The sequence below is a fragment of the Telopea speciosissima genome, chromosome 10 (assembly GCF_018873765.1).
Source record: "Telopea speciosissima isolate NSW1024214 ecotype Mountain lineage chromosome 10, Tspe_v1, whole genome shotgun sequence".
NCBI classification, from domain to species: Eukaryota; Viridiplantae; Streptophyta; class Magnoliopsida; order Proteales; family Proteaceae; genus Telopea; species Telopea speciosissima.
In genome coordinates this window covers 45,657,843-45,678,709 of record NC_057925.1, presented here as the reverse complement: position 1 = coordinate 45,678,709, position 20,867 = coordinate 45,657,843, and the positions used below count along the sequence as shown (strand labels likewise).

General features: G+C 39.0%; 1 protein-coding gene across 2 annotated transcripts in view; it reads left to right on the top strand.

The window, feature by feature from the left end:
* LOC122642842 (serine--tRNA ligase, chloroplastic/mitochondrial) overlaps nucleotides 1-9,583 on the top strand; it is a 34,385-nt gene extending 24,802 nt beyond the window's left edge. For both annotated transcript variants that reach the window (XM_043836444.1, XM_043836445.1), the window contains 4 exons: nucleotides 7,119-7,285; nucleotides 8,351-8,485; nucleotides 8,990-9,083; nucleotides 9,277-9,583. In XM_043836444.1, the coding sequence (XP_043692379.1) occupies nucleotides 7,119-7,285; nucleotides 8,351-8,485; nucleotides 8,990-9,083; nucleotides 9,277-9,549 (669 nt within the window). In that variant the 3' untranslated portion in view covers nucleotides 9,550-9,583. The remainder of the gene's footprint in view (nucleotides 1-7,118; nucleotides 7,286-8,350; nucleotides 8,486-8,989; nucleotides 9,084-9,276) is intronic.
* The last annotated feature ends 11,284 nt before the right edge of the window (nucleotides 9,584-20,867 follow it).

Here is a 20,867-nt window from a genome sequence, read left to right as displayed (position 1 = left end):
CCGTCATAACCCTAAAATCTGTCATCTCCCACAAAACCCCAAAACCCTAGAAATTACATCCAGCAACATGTGGCCATCAAAACTCCATCATAGCACAGCCGAACCATCATCTCATTGGCCCTAACACTCGATCCAATCCCCTTGACAGAATTCTCATCCCAAACCCTAATTTCAACCTAAATTCTAAAGCCCAAAACCCTAATCCTAACCCGAAAATTCTGAATTTTAATTTTTTACTTAAAACTTCATCAAACCTATACCATTAGCTTCTCTTAGACCTGACCATTAAAACCATATAAGAATTACCCCATTCCCCCAAGCCTAATCCTAGAAATTGACCTAAAAAACCTAATTCTGCCCATTCGAACCAGCAGCCCCCTTTTGATCCTGTTACTTGGCCTCTAGTAGGATCCTCTCCTATCTGGAGCTACATGAGTAGGCTGGACAGAGTGTAGATTGAACTAGGGTTTAGAGGATTGATTGGAGATAGGTAGGCTTAAGTTGGAGGATTAGAAGAAGGAGGATGTATGCTGTAATAGTAAACTACTTACTTGAAAAATAGATCTTCAACAGTAGCAGTAGCTTTTAGAAAATAGGGTCTCCCGATCTATAAGATGCAAGGAGATGAGTAGAAGATCCTCCCGGTACTACCAGACGCAAGGAGTCAACTGGAGATCCACTAGTCCCTTCACCTTGATATGACTCACAAGGCAACATTCAACAGAGCAGGGCAGCAGCAATGACAACAAGCAAAAGCTTTTCATTAATCAAATTCGTGTTCAATACTTGGCCCCTTTACAACCTTATATAAAAGACTCAAAATTAGACTCCTACACTAAAAAGGAAAGGCCTAACCCATTCCTTAACCTACTAGGTAACTTAAACTGACTAGGAAACTGAAATAGACTCAAAATGGAGTCCTAATCCAGCCCAACTAAACAACTAAAAGAAAAACTAATAAAATCATTTAAATTGAACCACTGGTTCAAACCAGTTTTGGACTGGTTCAATTTAAAACATTAAAAACGTGAAAATAAACTAAGTATAGGGCTAATCCCGTATGCAACCTATGTACCCATATTTTAGGCCCATTAAAGTGGCCTATTACATAGAAAACCCATGGGATCAAAGGTCCAACATGTATATAACCCAACCCTAGACCAAGGTACTAAAACTCGGAACTCGGTACCAACTCGACCCTTGGAAAAACTGAGTCAAGTCTAGATTTCGCTGAGTTGGAGCATTGTTTTTTCCCGACTTGAAGCCTCAACTCGGTGGATTTTAGACTTAGTTTGGGTCTGAAACTTGGTATTCAGCCTATTTTAGGCCATTTAAACACAATAACACTATCGGAATTTGCAAAAACAAAGTCCAAATAGGAGTTTCACTTAGTGGGAAAGCAGGACAAACAATTACTTATGCCAGAAACCAGGACAAACACACTTATTTATGTCTAATATCATTTAAGTAAATGCTTTTAAAAGCTTTCCAACAAGTCCAAGATTGCTTAAATCTGAATTATATTGAATGAATAATGTCCCGGTCAAACTTAATTTGGTGTGCGTGAATGTTGTCAAAATCGCTCTGAATGAAAATATTTTTTTGGACATCAAAACAAATGAATATTTTACCACACTTTTGGTTTTTAGCAATGTTTTACCATATTAAGATTTATGGAATTTTTAGATTTGAGAAAAACCCCAGCATTAGAAAGTTGAAAATTGCACCTACCGCCGAAAATCCAGTTTTTGTTCTTGAACTGAGGGGTTGACTTTTTTTTCCTTTTGGAATTTGATTATTTAATTATTTTTATTGGATTCAAATAGGGGGTATTTGTTTATTTATGAATAATATCTTAAGCAAATGAACTACAAATACAAAAAACATTTACTTAATGATATTACGCATAAATAAGTGTCTGTATACCAAGGTTTGCATAGATAGGTGTCTGTATACCAAGATTTTCCACCAAGATCTCGACATCTGGAACTCATATAAAGGAGTTTAGGTCGAGATTCTCGAGAACTCGGCGAGATTTCGGCGAAATCTCGATCGAGTTGTTGCACTTTCTCAACTCGTATGCCAACTTGTCTCGGTTTCTCAAAAACCTGAGAAACTCGCCGATATCTCTCGAAAAGATCTCGCTACTTCGCGAGTCCTCGAACTATGCCCTAGACTTATTCTTAATAAAAGAAGCCTAGTTTGGTGATAAATCTGCATCAAATAATCAAACTAGGAACCAAACCATGATCTTTTCATCGAAGGATAGTTCATATTAGGGAAAATCTTGATAGCAGAAAATTAGATGGTTAGAATGAGATCCCAAATTCCATATGAGTTTACCAAATAGGGGTTGGAACAATTGCTGAAAATTTGGAATTGATCCAATGGTTAGATAAGCTAATATGGGGGAATCCTAGTACAACTAGAAAAAGGGCAAAACATTAATTTAACCAGGAAATTTAGAGATAAGAAATTAGGGTTATGTTCAGCAATCGAATATAAATTTAGTCTATAAGAATCAACAATAACAGATCAGTAGAATTGGTATATTAATTGTGACCTCAGAAGAATAATTTAACAATAAGGGCAGAATTGGAAATTCACAGCAGGAACAGATCTTCATGTCAGAATTGCACCAAACTGAAATCGAGTTCATGAATTAGGTTCAAGAACATTAGGTCAAAACTTGAGATGATTCTAACGGTTAGATTTGGCTGGGCAGAATTCTTGCGAAAATCACCTTGCATGTGACCTTCTAGAAGGGAAGCAGAATAGTTGCAGGTTTTAGGGTTTTAATGAATCTATGGTATTGATGATGGATGAGGAAGGTAGTAAGATCGATGGGAATAGGTAGGGCTTAGGTTGGAGGATTAGAAGGAGTATTGCTGAAACAATAAACTACTTACTTGATTAATAGATCTTCAACAACAACAATAGCTTGAAGAAGATGGGGTCTCCCGATTTACAAGATGCAAGGAGATGAGAAGAAGATCCTCCCAGTACTACTAGACGCAAGGAGTCGATTGGAGATCCACCAATCCCTTCACCTTGATATAACTCACAAGGCACACTCTCAAAAGAGCAAAGCAGCAGCATCAATGGCAGCAAGCAAGAGTTTTTTTTTATTAATAAAAATTCGTATTCAAGACTTGGCCCCCTTACAACTTTATATAGAAGACTCAAAATTAGACTCCTACACTAAAAAGGAAAGGCCTAACCCATTCCTTAACCTATTAGGTAACTTAAACTGACTAGGAAACTGAAATAGACTCAAAATAGAGTCTTAATCCAGCCCAACTAAACAACTAAAAGAAAAACTAATAAAATCACTTAAATTGAACCATTGGTTCAAACCAGCTTTGGGCCGGTTCAATTTAAAACATTAAAACATGAAAATAAACTAAGTATAGGGCTAATCCCGTATGCAACTCATGTACCCCAACTTTAGACCCATAAAAGTAGCCTATTATATAAAAAACCCATGGGATCAAAGGCCCAACATGTATATTACCTAACCCTAGACTTATTCCTAATAAATGAAGCCCAGTTTGGTGATAAATCTACATCAACTCTCCCCAGCTTGAAAAAATTTGTCCTCGAATTTTGTAGTGATGAGGGGGAAACAGAATGTGAGTAGCAGCTTGGACCATTCCCAAACAAAATTCTAGTTGCTTGTAGACTTTAGGGAGGTAGTCTTCAAGACGTGGAGCTTTCTCTTCAAAGAACCAAGGTGGCATAACAAACTCTATGTGTTCGACCTCTGAATCAATATCAATTGTGTATGTCGTGTTCATAGAGTCTTCAACAGTGGTAACCTTTTCATCTAAGACTTGAGGCATAAACTGTACCTCTTCAAGAACAACATCTTGAATGACAACGATTTCATGTGGAATGCTCCCAACCACCTCTTCATATTCGATTGTTTCAGCTTTGTCTACTTTGTTCTCTTCGACATTGACCTCTTCAATAGATTCTTCTGCATGTTCATTTTCTATCTTTGAAGCTTCAGGCATTGTCTCTATCTTTTCATCACAATTCACTATTATTTCAGCTTTATCTTCAACTTCCTTTGGCAATGAAAATTTGTACTCTTTATACCTGTATTCCTTGTGATCTGTATACCTTTCTCCGTCTTCTTTGTAATCCTTGTGCCTTCTAGGAGGTTGGTGGACTTGGGGTTGCACCTGATATCTGCCTTTGTCCATAGGAAGATTACTGTCTCTAACAGGAATACCCTGTCGTTGCAGAATTCGTTGTAATGTTCCATTCGTAGCTCTCATTATTTCAAGTGTAGTCCTCTGTTCAGCAGCGAACTGTTGAAGCATCTCAAGTATTGTAGTCATAGGGTCGGGTGGATGTGGTAGTAATGGATTCAATGCTGGATTGCCATGTTGATCCATGGCTCTGATACCACATAATGTAGTCCTAGTCTCCTAGATAGATAAGAGATCTACTAGGAGCCAACATAAACAGGACCTTTTAAGCTGCTGGATCAATGGGATAGGTTTGAGAATTTAGGTCAAACTTAGGGTTAGGTTTAGGGTACTGGGGGGAAATCTTATATGGTAAAGCTAGGCAGGTTTAAAGGGAGTCTAATGAACTAGGTTTTATGAGTTTTGGATGGGTAGAAGTAGGTTCGATGGATTTGGGCAGCAACTAGGGTTAGTGTTTTGAAAGGTGGAAGATGATGGAATCTAGGGTTTTAGGATTAATGGAGGTTAATGGGGAATTATGGTTTGGGTGGTTGGATGGGGCTGAGATGAATATCAAGTGGAGGGGAAGTGTTGGTGATGCTAGGGTTTGAATATGAAAGTAATCTAATGGTTAGATCTGACTGGGTAAGGGTTTTCTCGAAAATTACCTTGTATGTAATCTTCTAGAAAATAAGGAGAAAGTTACAGGTCTTCAATGGCAGCAGCAGTTGCAGCTTGAATAATGGAGAAGGATAGAACCACCTTCAATGGAGATCCTCCCAGCCGTCACGGTGTAAGGAGTCGTAGGAGATCCACCTACCCTTTCCACCTTAATAGAACCACAAGGATGAACACTCTCAAGGAGCAGCAGCAACAAAGGCAGCAAACACGATTTTTTTTTTTAATTCATAAAACTGTGGGGGAGCCTCCCACGATTTAATATTTATAATAAAAGGCTAATAGCCAAATCCTAATACAATCTAAACAATTCCCTCACTTAAATCGTGGAAGGGTAGGAATAAACAACTTAAAACCAATTAAAACACTTAAAACTAAGAAGATTCCTAAGTAACCAATAGGATATAAGACCCTATTAGCCAATAGGACTGTTTCACTTATATTGGACCAGTGGTTCAACCGGTTCCATTTAAAACACGAAAACTTGAAAAATAAACTAAGTATTGGGCTAATCTTGTATGCAACCTATGTACCCCTAGTTTAGGCCCATTAAAGTGGCCTATTACATAGAAAACCCTTGGGATCAAAGGCCCAACAGATATATATCCCAACCCTAGACTTATTTCTAAAGAAATAAGCCCATTTCGATCATGAATCTGCATCAAATCCATTTTGTTTTCTTTTCCTTTTCTTGACTTTTTCTGGAGGCAAAACTCAAGCCACACATAAGAGAAATGTAACCTACCAAATCTTCATCTCTATTTGGCTTCTTCAGCCTCTGCAATTCCATAGTTGCAGAGCCATTGGTCCTTCGGTCATGGTAACTAGCCCTTCCCTTGAAATTAAACATTCCAGTTCTCTCATACACATTTAGTCCCTGCTTTGCCCTCCTGCTACTTGGTTACAAGCCTACTTTGAAGATAGCAGCTTCAAAGTTCTGTTTCCCCCCTTGAACTGGCTGATTCTTTCAGAAAATATATGTTTAACTATTATATAATTCAATAATTGATGTGGATTTACTGAATGGCATGGTAAATAAACCAGAAAAAAATGAAGTAATAGGCATCTATTGTCACCTTGAACTCTCATGATCATACTTATGTGTTGCATGTGTTGCATCCAGGCCCCCTTTGCTGGAAGGTTCCTTGTTCACCTAGATGCCATGACAACTAAATTTATGATGGTGGAAACTGTTGTTCTTTCTCAGCTTCTCAATTGTAAACCCAAACCCATTCTATACTCTTTGCTTCAATGCATGTAAGTAAAAATTAAATCTAATATTTTCGTTTTATATCTTCTTCACAATGTTTCATTTTAGTTACAGGACATACTCTAAACTTTTTGCTTCCCCTCCTTTCAGAAACACTAATCTCTCTCTTTCTTGCTTAGATCTGAACTTATATATCAGGACTTTTGATTGGACTAGGTTTGGATCCAGATAGTTTCATTTTGACTCTTTTATGCATGTAGGATATGACATGACCCAGCATTTAAAAGTTTCCTGGATTCCTGCCTACCAACCTGGTCCTGGCCCAAATTTAAAATTGATTCATTGTTGGATCCCAGACCTGGTTAAAATGGGCATTGATTGGGATTTCAATTTTCAAATGGGACATTTCATTTAATGCTCACTTTTCTTATCTTATCCTTCATTGCCTTTGACAGAAAGAGCCATTCAATTTCTGTGAGTCCAGTTTTGCTTTGTGTGGCTGTTTTGCATCAACTAGGGTCCCCAACTCCCCAATCTTATAAATATACATTTTAACCATTTTACATTGTTATTCATCGAGGTACTATTGTGTAAAGAATCTTAACATAAATAGCCACCAGTCCATTCACAAGTTTATATAATATGGCATGGTGCAAAGACTAGAACAGATATCTAGGACAAATATGTCAATCGTTATTGAATTAGCATGTCAGTCGGGGGTCCTCCATTTGTTTTGTTCCCTGAATGTATGAAATCTGGAGAACCACTATGCCTGACTAAAATATCTGTTTTCATCTTTTGGCATATGTACTGTAATAATTCGGCATGTAAGCCCTTGGCATGTTCAGCATGGAATATGTTAAAGTAAAGGCAGATGTTAGGTGCAATTGTAAATGTGCAATTTTAAAGGGATATCATATCTATTCCAGAGATTTATTCTTTTGGGATTAGTTTTTCCTGGTATCTAATTCTGTTTCTATTGTTTTCTGCATCTCTATAATAGAGCTATTAATGGTGTTTCTCGACTCCAACAGGTTTATTCTATCAAAGATAGTGACCAATGTCTCATTGGGACTGCAGAAATTCCTGTGGGGGGAATTCATATGGATTCCATCCTAGCTGATTTGACCTTACCTTTGAAGTATGTTGCTTATTCTCATTGCTTCCGTACTGAGGCTGGTGCTGCTGGCACAGCGACAAGGTGAATAGATCTGTTAGTCGTACTCTACATGTGTCTTGTTTCAAATTATTTATTCTCTCAGTACTCTTTGTTACTGTACTTTATGATGTAAATATCTCTATGAGGTTTGCTTTAAATTATTGCTGCACATGGTATCTGTAGCTTCGTTAATTTTGTAAACGATCCACGAGTTTTGATGGGAATGCAACTGATAAGATTTCCTTGTGGTCTTATCCACACTAGTTCAGTTTTCTCTATTTTCCTGCTCTCGATCAGCAACAGCAAAAGAAACTCTATAGGGAAAAATAAAAGGAGATAAAGGCAGTAGAATGAGGAAAAGAAAGAAAACAGAAGGCACCTAGTTAACCAGTCCACAACCAGGGTGAAAAATCGAGCAGCCAAACCCCTCCCTGCATGATGACGAACCAAAAAACAAATCTTAACCATATGCTCTAAACAACTAGATCCCCACACCTACACCAAAGTAATGCTGACAAACAAACAAATTAGACTCCGGAACTCTGCAACTCCTGTGTTGAAAGGCTTTTTGGGCGGCTTTGTTGGCCAGATTCAGACTTCCGGGTAGATCTCCACCGCCTACCACCCACGGGTCCCCTCCCCCACTATTGTGATACTCTTGACATATCCTCTCTTTCTGGGATGCTAAACTGAGAAGTCTTGCCAATCCAAACCATCCGTTAAACCTCCAGAACCTGGGTCAATGATACCATCCCTTCCTAAAAATGTAAGATGACCTGAATAGGTTGCCTCTTTGGGCTGGCAATGCTGATTGGTGATTGCTGGCTTCTCCTTGGAAGTATGCAATTTAACTTAAGAATGACTGACCAGGCATCCTATGGGTCTCACCATCATCAGCCATTATCAACACTTGTGCCTCTACACTCTACCTCATCAACCAGCATAGAGGAGCCCAACTTCTCATCACCCATACTGTCCACAGCCACCCAACAGGGAAGCGGTTAAAGAGTCATTCTAATCAGCTTTCTCTATTCTTACATTATATAGAACTTTGCTGATGTCGCATATTCATTTAATGATTTCTGATGTTATGGAAATATCGAGCAGGGGCCTTTATCGAGTCCATCAGTTCAGCAAGGTGGAAATGTTCATCTTGTGTCGACCAGAGGATAGTGATACCTACCATGATGAGCTCATTAGAATTGAAGAAGATCTGTTCTCATCACTAGGAATTCATTTCAAGTAAGAAAGGAGTTCCATTTTAGTTTTTATCATTTTCTACTTATTATTATTAAAATAGAAAGGTCAGTGAACTTAGTAAAGCTCACTAATCGGTTCGTTGTTAATAATTGTATCCATGGGTGAGTCCATGTTATAGAGGATCTCGCATCCGACTCATTATTCAAGTTTCAGTCCAATGAGTATATACTAGGGGTCAGAAAGTGGTTCATGGTTATACCATTTAAAAAATGCCACTGATTGCTAATATGTATGGTGGATATTAGTGGCATCATTGTAATTTTCCTCAACTTTTGCGCACTATTGGTGCATTAATGTTCAGTTTGGATTGAAGTTTGACCTTTGGATCCTTTATAACATGGACTCACCCAATGTTTGAGATATCACATAGGTTGACACTTGGTTAAGTTTACAAAGTTCACTAACCATTGTGAACATTATCACGATTCTATTATTATTATTTTTTTAATTTCTATACTCGTTTTCTAATCTTTGCTTTTCTTTCAGGATATTGGATATGGCATCCGGTGATTTGGGTGCACCTGCTTATCGCAAATTTGATGTCGAGGCATGGATGCCAGGTCTTGGACGGTATGGCGAGGTATGTTAAATTGTAGGCACTGATTGGATGATGTCAATTTGGTCTGGGGTTGGCAATCCAAGAAAGGGCTATGGTTTTTACAGTGTACATGTTCACACGTGGCTTTAACATTGCCTACCGGGCCAGTCTTAATGACAATTTTTTATACTATAGTTTGAAAATTTTCTAATTCCTCCCCATCTGTTGTTCACAGATATCAAGTGCATCAAACTGTACTGATTATCAAAGCCGGCGGTTGGGTATAAGATTCCGTCCATCTGACTCGTCAACCAATCCTAAGAAGGGTAAGGCTAGCCTTGCACCACCACAATTTGTGCACACACTGAACGCAACCGCATGTGCTGTCCCTCGGATGATTGTCTGTTTACTGGAGAATTTTCAGCAAGAAGATGGCTCTGTTATCATTCCTGAGCAGTTGAGACCCTTCATGGGTGGGCTTCATCGCATCATCCCCAAATCAAAATGATGATAATGCTTTGATGATTAAGATATTTATTTTCTAACTTAGGGATTGCGTTTGGTACATGATCTGGATTTTGAACCAGTCCCACTAATGGATGATGAGAAGGTTGGGTGGAAGGAAATATTGCTGGTGGTGGTGTGCTCCTGCATCATTTATGATCTTCAGTGGCATTGGAGTAGAAAACCAAGATTCAGACTTTTATACCTGCCAAAGCTCTCATATACTTTAAATTGAGCTGCTTGGTCACTGTTGTTTTAGCCAATTCCTATGTCCGTGTTTCTGAGCTTGTGTGGTTAATCAGCCCAATGGATGGTTTGACCTTTAGATGTTTAATGCTTTGCTGCTCTCTATCCTTTCCTCCCCCCCCCCCCCCTTCTCTTTCTCCCCAGCAGGCTTTTTGGGGATGAATCATCTAATGTCCAATGCTTCCTCAATTTTTAGTAATTAATTGATTGGATCTTTCTCCTATTGAAGTTATATAAACTTGTTGCTTCTGTACCTTGTAATCAGATCAGTAACAATTGGCCTCAACCAGTTCCATAGCAGAGGTACTCTGAAATCCATGGCTGCAATTGGTCCTACAGGATTGCCTATGTGATTAAAAGTGCTTTCAATCCTACTTCTTTGCCCCTTGTATCTCTTAAGTTGTAACATATAGTATATCCAACTACATTTCCTGCGGTCCTTAACTGAAGCTCCTCAAAGAGTTCCTGAGTCTTACTTACAGATTGCTTCAACAATCTCACTTGCATCTTCCTCAGTTATGAGTTATGACCTTCAAATCATCCGTCTGTTTTGCTTACAAGATTGCCTCCTTAAAAGCAAAAGCTTTCAAGTACTCATATTCTTGATATATTAGTCTACTGTCCTTTGGCATGAGACTGAAACATGAACTGCTTATATAGGTCTCAAGACCCAGCCTGATTCTGCTCCCAACCTTTTCAACTGCAATTTTTAACACATGTTTTTATTACAAATATATGTGGGGTGTTTCCAGCACCTTACAACCAAACCAAGGATTCTGGAAGCCATCCTGGGGTATCTGCTATAACTGTTGGTAGTTCATCAGTTGGAGATTGAGTTAATTGGAGTTGTTGCCCACACTATCATTTAGTTGTTATAGATTAATTTATTGTTTGATCTGAAAATTTATAAATTGTTGTCTGAAAAGTCAAATTTGCTTTTAAGATCTCTTGGACTGTTCCAAAGTAGGCCTATCAAGGAGTCACCATCTGTCGTACAATCAAAATGAATGGGACAAAGTTTTCCTTCACGGGGTTGGAACGTTCATTGCCTTATCCTAGGGTTACACCTATAGGGTTTTAATATATTTTCCAAAACACCCATTTGATACCTCACGCTTATCTGAACCCGCCGTGGTGATTCATTGTGGCCGAAGGAAAACTCCATCCAAATGAATATATCATTCTTCTATGTGTCAAAAAGGTTTTATGCTGCACGAAATGTGGGATGGAGGCAATAAGAGGTCGAAATGACTAATCCCCCTCCCCTCCCCCAATTTAAAGAATAGTTGGATCCCCTTTAGTTATTTTTAAAGTTCTGTGAAAGACTTCCTAAACCTGCTTGATGATTAAGTGTTAGAAGTGCAAACCTCTCTCTCGAGCCCCCCCCCCCTCCTCTAAATAGGCCAAATTTTTCCACAACAGATCAAATATCTGCCACTAAGATTGGACGGAGCCCAAATGATCCACGAGTAGACTTCCAAGTTCCAGTTTAACCACCGAGTTCGAGATGGATTGTTGTGGTTCTTCTATGCCTAGGACACCAGAATATCGAATCATGAACGAAGAAATCCGTGAGAGATGCATATTAGCAAGTGATTGTGAGGCCCCAATTCTTGACTCGAGGAGATACAAAATGTTTTTTTCCTTACATCCATTGGATAGATAGGTAGGGCAGATTTTAGGCTTTTCTCATGTTATTTGTTCAAATATTTTTTCAACAATGGTGTTTTAGTATTTTCAATGAGTTGAACAATGAAAATAGATGGTGAGTGCTTTGATCGAATTGATTGGGTCATGTAGAATCAAGAGTTTCAATGCAAACTCACAAATGGCAAAACAAAACTAGGAAAAGTTTATCAGAATGATCCACTATTTTTAGCCATGTATCGGGATGATGTAAACAATTCGATCTGTTGGATAGAGATTCCAAGATTTAGATTAACCACATGTTAAATTTCAGGATTAAATTCAAACAAATACTGTGTCATTTATATTCATGCATTCATGTATTTTCTCAGCCGTTCATATACGTGCATGCGCCCCCATTGTAATCCCTAGCTTTGTTTTGCTTCGTGGCAAACTTCATTTGGGCTAGCACTTAGACATGTAGGTAGGGATCCCGGGAGCAATCTATCCATAAAATTTGGGTCCATATACTTTGCTAAATAAAAAATATTTGGGTTGTTTTAAATTTTAATAGCTTTTCTGAATGGTCCTTGAAACATTCATCCATTTTTTCGTATTTTTACTTGGAGATATCATTTCTCAGTAAAATTTACCAAATTAATCGTAGGACTGTGAGGACAAGGGATTTTTGGGAGTCACCACTATGGGGGAACAATGGGTTTCTTTGGTCCTACTTCTTTCTCGTGGTGGAGGGAGGGGTCATGTTTGGTCAGCTTTTGGGGAGGAAAGTAATAAAGAGTCGCCACCTAGATCTTGGTCTAGGACCCACAAAATTTTATTTTCTTTTTCAGAAAAGTTTATCCAAATTAAAATGGTCTAAATCAAGAGTATGGGTATGTATCAATTTGCGAACAAGAAAATAAGTTAAGAAACCCCAATCAATTCGGTAAAAATCGGTCTTCTAATTGCGAAGAACTTTCATAAGATGATAAAAATTTTCTAAAAATCAAAAAATTATGGCACATGGTTAGATGAAAAGAAATTCAGAAAAACACTAAAAATGAGAAAATCTCACCAAATTCTAATACACTGCACATCAACCCAAAAGTTGAAAGACGTAAACTAATAAGGAGAGTAAAACCCTTAAATGTCAAACATGTGATTTAAGAGCAGGAATAAAGACAAGTTAATTTAAGGAAAATCAGCACCATAAGGACCGAAGATGGTTAATTTTTCACATGAAACAAGGAGATGTTAACCCAAAAGACGAAACAGAAAACAAGTAAATAAAGCAAATTAAAACCAACCAAATGGACCACCGATAGGATGGGTCTGTGTGTTATTGCAATATCATCCTACTTCATTTGGAAACACAGAAATCATGTAGCAATGAGGGGATCGAACCCCAATCCAAGACTTATTCTTGATAGCATTAATCGATGGATTGCTGAGTTACAGTTTTCCCTAGTCCCTTGCAGACTATGACTCAACCCGACAATGAAAATGGTAATGTATCTATCCTTTGTCCCACCTCAATCATTATTCATCTAACAGAAACTGTTTTGATCTGTGCAGGATACTTCAACAGATGTTTAAACAGATCGAGATGAGCTATTGATCTTTTGTACAATGGGACTTTTGATTTATAGAACTTAACATTATTTTGACATGTAATTATATAGAGGCTGAAGCAAGCTAGGGGACTTCTAAAAGTAGTACAGTTTGGTATTAATTTTGGCTGAACTAGCATGCAGGTCTGGAATGCATCCCAAGAGCTGCAAGATATGATCAAAGACACTTTGACATCACAAAACATATGGAACTCACTTTCCCAGGATCTATGGGTGCAGGAGGCATCTTCCGTGACCATAATGGAGCTGTGCTGAGCTGCTTTGCGGTTTTCCAGGGAGTAGGATCAAATTACATGGCTGAAATGGGAGCATTCTTCATTGGCATAAAGCAAGCTTGTATTCATAAGCCTGAGAACCTGTGGATAGAAAGCGACTCGGAAGCAGCAGTCACGATCATTCTTTCTTGCAAATTTCCTTGGTATCTCATGCAGGAGTGGTGGTCGGCAAAATCATTCCTTGACTCCTTCCAGTGGCGAGTCTTGCATTGCTTCAGAGAAGCTAACTCGGCTGCAGACGCTCTTGCAAACTTTGCAGCGAAGAGGAAAACCACCGCTGTATGGAATGCCCCCCCTAGCTTCATTACTCATATTGTATGTTGGGAAGCGCTTGAGTGCCCTCACTATAGATTCAAGTAATGTGATTTTTGTAAGATTGCTAGGATCTCTTGGGTCGCTGGGCTTTCTTTAAGGACCTCTTCAGCCACTCATTGTACCTTGATTCTTTTATTCTAATACACTCATTGCTGATCTTTAACAAAAAAAAACTCTTACACTCTCTCTCACAAACATTTTGTTTTTGTATTTATGGGGACAACTAGGTTATTTTTATGTTTAATCAACTTGCTATCTAAACAAACACTACCAAAAGGGTATCTGGGCTAATGGTCATGTAAATAATATTTTATCGTTACTTTAATGTTATATATTTTTTTTATGGGAGAAAGTTCTCTGTCCGGGAGTGTGGCCTATGCCAGCACTCCCATGAGTCTATCTCTCTCCTCCCCATTTGAAAAGACACCTCTGTCCCCTTGTTTTGAGGAGAGAGACAGACACATGGGAGTGCTAGCATAGGCCACACTCCCATGCAGAAAACTACTTCCCTTTTTTAATTTATCAAAAAAATAAAAATAAATGAACCACCTATACCCAGTCTCAGATAGTATTGTTAGATAATAAAAATGAATAAAATCTAAAAATGACCAAAAATAAATGAAGCATAACATGACTAATATTTTGGATGGGAAACCAATCATAAGCGGTTATATTACAACTTAAAAAGTCTCTAACAAGACTTCAAATTATAAACCAATTCAATATCCTCACTATTCTAGATAAAACAACAATAATGTACCCTTGATAAACAAAATGACATAAAATAAAACACCAAATTAGTATGTCACCACTATCCTATGGAGAATAGTGATGACTTACCGTTGAGAGAGAGGGGGCTAGTACTATACCCTCCACAATTGGCTCAAATAACCTTTTCCCTAAAAATTATTACTATATATTGATATTTTGTTGAAGAAAATGGAGCTTAAGGAAAAAAGGTCTTACCTTTGACATTCGGCAGGCATTTGTCCTCTTTTTGGTAAATTTTGTTATTCCTTCAAGATGGACTATGCTGAAAATGTTCACTTTGGAGATTGAACTACAAAGGGAAGAGATTCTTTGGCTTAACAAATCGAGAATTCAATGGTTTACTAGTGGGGACCGTAATACCAGTTTTTTCCATGCCACAACCTTACAGAGGTGCAACCGCAATAGGATTCTCAAGCTTCGTCTCCTATCTGGTCAGCGGGTCCACGAGGAGAATGCCATTTTTAAGGAAATTTTAGACCAATATGGTTCTATCTTTTCCAGTGAAGGAGTTGATTCAGATGCCCTCAACATTGTGTCTCAAGGTATTGTGCCTAGAGTGGATCCTTTGGAAAATGAAAATCTGTGTAAGACCGCTACTTGCAAAGAAATCAAAGAAACTCTATTTGCAATGTATCCCCTCAAGTCCCCTGGGCCTGACGGCCTTCCTCCTGCCTTTTATCAGCGATTTTGGGACCTTGCTAGCACAGGCATATGCAACTTTGTGCTTGAATTTTTTTCCACTGGTGTGATGCCTAGGTCCTCTAATGCTACTCTAGTATGTCTCATTCCAAAAGTGGACCAACCAAAAACAATGGATCAGTTCAAGCCGATTAGTATGTGCAATGTGGCAACCAAGATCATCTATAAAATTATGGCTACTCGTCTCAGAGATATTCTTGATAGCATTATCTCCCCTGGGCAATCAGTTTTTATCCCTGGGCGTCTTATCTCTGACTACATTCTTCTGGCTTACGAAGCATTTCACTATATCAACCACAAGAAGAAAGGGAAGAAGAAATTTATTGCTTTGAAGCTAGATATGAAAAAAGCTTACAATCGGCTCGAATGACCTTTTGTTGAGTGTATCCTCTTTCGCCTTGGCTTTTGCAAGAGATGGGTGGACATGATTATGTCTTGTATCTCTTCGGTCTCTTATGAATTTCTCATCAATGGAGCTGTCAGGGGCTCTCTTACCCCCACGAGAGGTATTCGACAAGGAGGCCCTCTTTCTCTGGCCCAATTCGTGTTGTGCGCCCAAGCTTTTAGCTCTATCCTTCTCCAAGCCGAATCAGAAGGGCTCATTCACGGAATGAATGTGCGAAATAGGTCCTCCCTGATATCTCATCTATTTTTTGCTGATGACACTCTCCTATTTTTAGAAGTTACCTTACAAGAGATTCAAAATCTTAAGACATGTTTGGAGCTTTACTGTAAAGCTAGTGGCCAACAAATCAATCTACAGAAATCCACTCTTTTCTTCAGCCCCAACACTGCCCCCGTTTTAAGAGATGGTTTTCTAGGATTCTAAAGATCCCCTATGGTGATCCCCCTAAGAAATACCTTGGCCTTCCTGCAGAGTTTGGAGCTTCTAAGCTCGATTTATTCAGAGAGATCAATGAGAAGACTAGAAGTAAGATGTAAGGCTTGAAGCAAAAGCTTCTCTCTTATGCGGGGAAAAAGATGCTGAAATCGGTTGCTCTGACCATGAACAATTATGCTTCCTCTCATTTCAAACTGTCGGCTGCCCATCATACTAAAATCAGGAAGGCAGCTACTCATTTTTTCTGGGGAGACAAGGGGGGGGGGGGAAGACAAGATCTATTGGATTTTGTGGGAGAGAATGTGCAGATCCAAAGCAAAAGGAGGGTTGGGATTTAGAGATCCATCAATTCATAATCGAGCTTTGTTTGGGAAACTTGTTTGGAGATTGTGGAGTTCGCCTGAGTCAAACTGGGTAGGAATTATGAAGCAAATCTATTTTCCTCATTGTGACTTCCTTCAGGCTCCCACTGGGTCTAATCCTTCATGGGCATGGCATAGTATCCTGTAAGGTCAGAAAGTTCTTGTAGATGGTCTTCTGTGGATTGTGAGTACAGGGGAGGCAATTCGGATCTGGGAGGATAACTGGATTCCTTCTTCTCCAAGCTTTAGGCTTGAGTTCCTTCTCTTCAAGGAGCAATAAGGTACTTTGTATCCGAGCGTATTGATTCTCAAAACCAGATTTGGAGGGAGGAGGTTCTGCTGAACTTGTTTCACCCCAAGGATGTGGCTGTAATCAAGTCTATCAATTTGAGTATTTTTCCCCGCCCGGATGTCCAGGTCTGGGGGCTACGAAAAATGGCTATTACTCTATTAAATCAGCGTATTACCTAATTTGTAATCAACAAGACTTGAGGAGTCTTAAGAGGCCATCGTCTTCAACTCAAGGTAATAGGCGCAGCATCCCTAATGAGGTTTGGAAAGGAGTTTGGGCGTGTAAGGTTCAACCTAACGTTAGAAATTTCTTGTGGAGGGCTTGTTCTAATGGTTTGGCTTCAATGGAAGAGCTTTCGAGGAGGAACGTGCTAGTGGACCCCCATTGCAGTCGCTATGGCATGTTGGAAAATATGGATCACATTCTATTGGAGTGCATCTTCGCTCGAGCAGTGTGGTTTGCTTCAACTCTTTTTTTCAGCCCCCCAACCATCGAGCCCCAAATCTTCAAAGCTATCCAAGGTTGGAGCTCTTTGATTTCTTCTAACAAGCGTCTTGGCCATGAGACCTTTGGCCTTGCAGCGCAGATTTGTTGGTCTTTGTGGAAGGCGCGTAATGATGCTCTTTTTGGTGGTAAACATCTGAATCCTATTAAAGTGAGTAGGCAGGCCGAAATGGAGTTTAAGGAATTCCGATCTCTTTCCTACCATCACTCAGATTCCGTTCCTGAACATGGAGTGCCCTCGCCCATTCATCCCTGGACTCCTCCTGGTCATCTAGCTTTTAAGTTGAATGTTGATGCTTCTATAGCAGGTAACAAAGGGGGTGTGGGCTTTGTTCTTAGAGACTTCAACGGTCTGGTGGTTTTTGCTGTGTCTGACCCTATTCCTAAGCATTCTATTATTCTGAGTGAGGCTCTAGCTGTTAGAGCAGATTTGTTGCACTGTATTACGGAAAAGATAGATGTTTTGTAGGTGGAGAATGACAACCGGGATCTTATGCTTTGTCTCACTGGCCAGCAACAATCCCCCGCGTTGGGGATCATCAACACTGTCTAGGATATTAGGGATCTCTCGTCTTCCTTTACTTCTTATCTTTTTCACCATATTTTCAGGGAGATTAACAACGTGGCTGTCTGGCTGACTCCCTGGCCTGGAGAGCCTTGTCTGTAGCGTGCCAGACATCTTGGCCCAATTTCACTCCTTGGTTATCGGAATTATGTAATTCGGATACCTTACATTGGTCATGCGTTAATATATAGACCTTTTCTTACAAAAAAAAAAATGTTCACTAGTGGTCAACTTGTAAATGATATTTCCGTTGCAACTTTCAAATGTTATAGTGAATGTTACTAGAAAAAGTTTTTATAAATTTGGTATCATGCCCATTAATTTTTTTGGTTTGGAGATGATCCCATTTATTTTTTATAGGGGGGAAACGGTTGCCAGATTTCCTATAAAGTTTTCTTTCCTTAGGTTTGTTGTCTATGTAATTATTTTAGGGAAAAACTTTTCCATGGTGCCAATGTGCAATTTCACTCTCACATGAGTTTTTTTCCTCTCTCCTACATTGAATATGTGGGCTCTCTACGGATGATACTTTTTTCAGGATAACCATTGGTAGGGGTTGGGCTTCGGTTGAGGCCTCAGGTTGAGCCCCGGTCTGACTATATATATACAATTACATATAATAATTGAGAGAGGGATAGGCTCACCGCCCACCTGTGGCAAGCTAGCGGGTGCAAGATGGGGCACCATAAAGGAGAGGTAGGGGTCATTTCAAAGGTGGAGAAGAGAGATAAACATGGTAGCCGCTAGCTTACTGTACACGGGCGATATACCCAGCCTTACCAAGCCCTTCCTAGGTTGCACCAGAACAATGAGAATTCTGTGTTCTCTTGTTGAACTGAATTGATTGCAGTTCAAGTCTTTTTTTAGTAAGTGTTGTTTCACCTATGGGGAGGAGGTAGGAGTTGGATTCAAGAATACTTGGATGGTATCAGAGAATGGTTGATCCCTAGGTTCTTTTGGTTACTTTTTGTTTTTGAATTGTTAGTGGGGTTATATAATTATGGGAAAAACATTGCCATGATGTCAATGTGTAGATTCCTCCTGTACACACCCTCTCATATCCCACTTATGGACTCCGCATATTCTCATTAAAATCTGACCCTTATTGGACAATTCGATTTCCTTCTCCTTCATTAGTGGAAAGCTGCACTCTGGCGTTGTAGCAAACCCTCTCCTAGATGATAGAATGTACGACTGTGTGACCGCTTTCCACTCCGTGGCTAGTGGATCTTTGTAACCCAGTAGTTGTGTGTCTTTCACATTCAAATGAATAGATTTTAGATTACCAAAAATGTCTATCGCTTGGCATGTTGTATGAGGTCCAAATTTTAATGACAAGTAGATGTCTAGGTCATCTGTTCACATATCAAGTTTAAACGCCACCAGTTTTTCTAAGTACAAAAATAAAGCTTTGACAATAGAGTGCACTTCAGTGGTCAAAGTACCATACATGTGCATGGATATACATGAGGACGGATGCCATTACATAGGGGAGTATGATATTAAATTTAAGGCCCAGAGCATGGTCCCTGCACCAGTGCTAGGGCCAATGAGAGCGCAAGCGGAAAGCATCTGTTCGAGCGACATTTTCGTCTTTCATGGGGTGGGATGATCATTTTCTCCCCTCTGTGTCTGGGCGGAGGGCACTCACTCCTAGACAGAGTTCTTTTTCTCTAAATTTAAAAATGATATTTGACAATGGCCTATCCAGATCCATCATGTATTGCCTATTTAACAATTGAAATAGCCACATCATTTTGTCATGTGGTAAAATTAGGTGACTACTAAAATGTGTATATCCACACTAGACCATGAAGGGGGTTTTCCTATAAAAATTGTCCTTTACCAAAATAATACTTAAAGGTAAAGTATATCTGGTTGCTCAAAAAAAATCTACTATATGGCATGTTCCAAATTTTATGCACAGGTTGACCCATAGCTCACTTGTTCACATATCAAATTTCAGCCCATATGAAGTTTATCAGGTGGCAAAATAGTGCTTTGAAAATCAATTCCAATACATAGACGTCATGTAGTTGAATTTGAGTTTGAAACATGACAAGTGGCATATCTAGACTACAGACAGTCTACTGAACACTTAGATTTGTCATGTGATAAAATTTGGTCTATTTGTCATGTGATAAAATTTTGTAGACTATCAAACAAACTCTGAATGCTTTAGTTAGGGGCGTAACTGGGTAGGTATGGACTGGGTTTTTTAAAACCTAGACCAACTTCAGGTCCCCTTAACCAAACCCAGACCCAACCCAGCTTGAGGTAGGCTAGGATATCTCAGTCCACGCCCAACCCTGCCTTGATTGACCCTGATTGGACAGGGCTAGCCTTGATTGACCCTAACAACCCTTTTTTTTTTTGTCATTTTACTAGTAGTTAGTAAAGAGTCAACTATTTTCAATCCATAAGTGGACAAACTAGCTAAGCTTCCACTCACAAATCAACAATCAAGGCATTTCCATTGCCTTTAACACACCTTTAGAGAGTTTTGAATAAGAAGCTGATGGTGACAAAGGCTATATTTTTATATTTTATAAATGAGAATGTCTAAATGACACCTCTATAGGTGTATTTAGAATATGTAATTTTCTTTTGATTTCCCTTTGTCTTATTGCTCCCAAAGGTTCTCTTAAGTTGGTGGTAGAAAAATGTTTTCATAATAATTTGCAAGTGTTTTTACTATTATGTTATTTTCAAATGTTGTCATTGTCTAGCATGCATTTCAATCGCATGCAAAATGACAGGTTTAGATGGGCTCAGGCTCAAGCTCGGGCTCGGGCTCAATAAGCCAAACTTGCTCCCCTAGTTTTATTAGTGAAGTTGATAAAATTGGGAGAATTCTTAAACATGCTCAAATTGGACTTTGGTGATAGATTTGAAAGCGGGACCAGAAATAGTTTGGTCCTAAAGGGAAGGAACTCTCTAGACTAGACCTAATATCAGCCCCAATTGATTGGATTACAAATATTAAACCATTCCTTAATCATATCATCATTTCATTAATCTTTTTTGGGATTTCTTTATTTCTTTTAGAAAGCGTGACTTATGTTTAGAAAAAACAAAAAAAAAAAGTGTTTTTAGATCCTCCATGGTTAGCATCATTCTCTGACCTTTGATTTTTATTTTTTGTCATGCCCCACAAAATCTACTTGGTTTGACCCGTTGAATCATATGCACTTA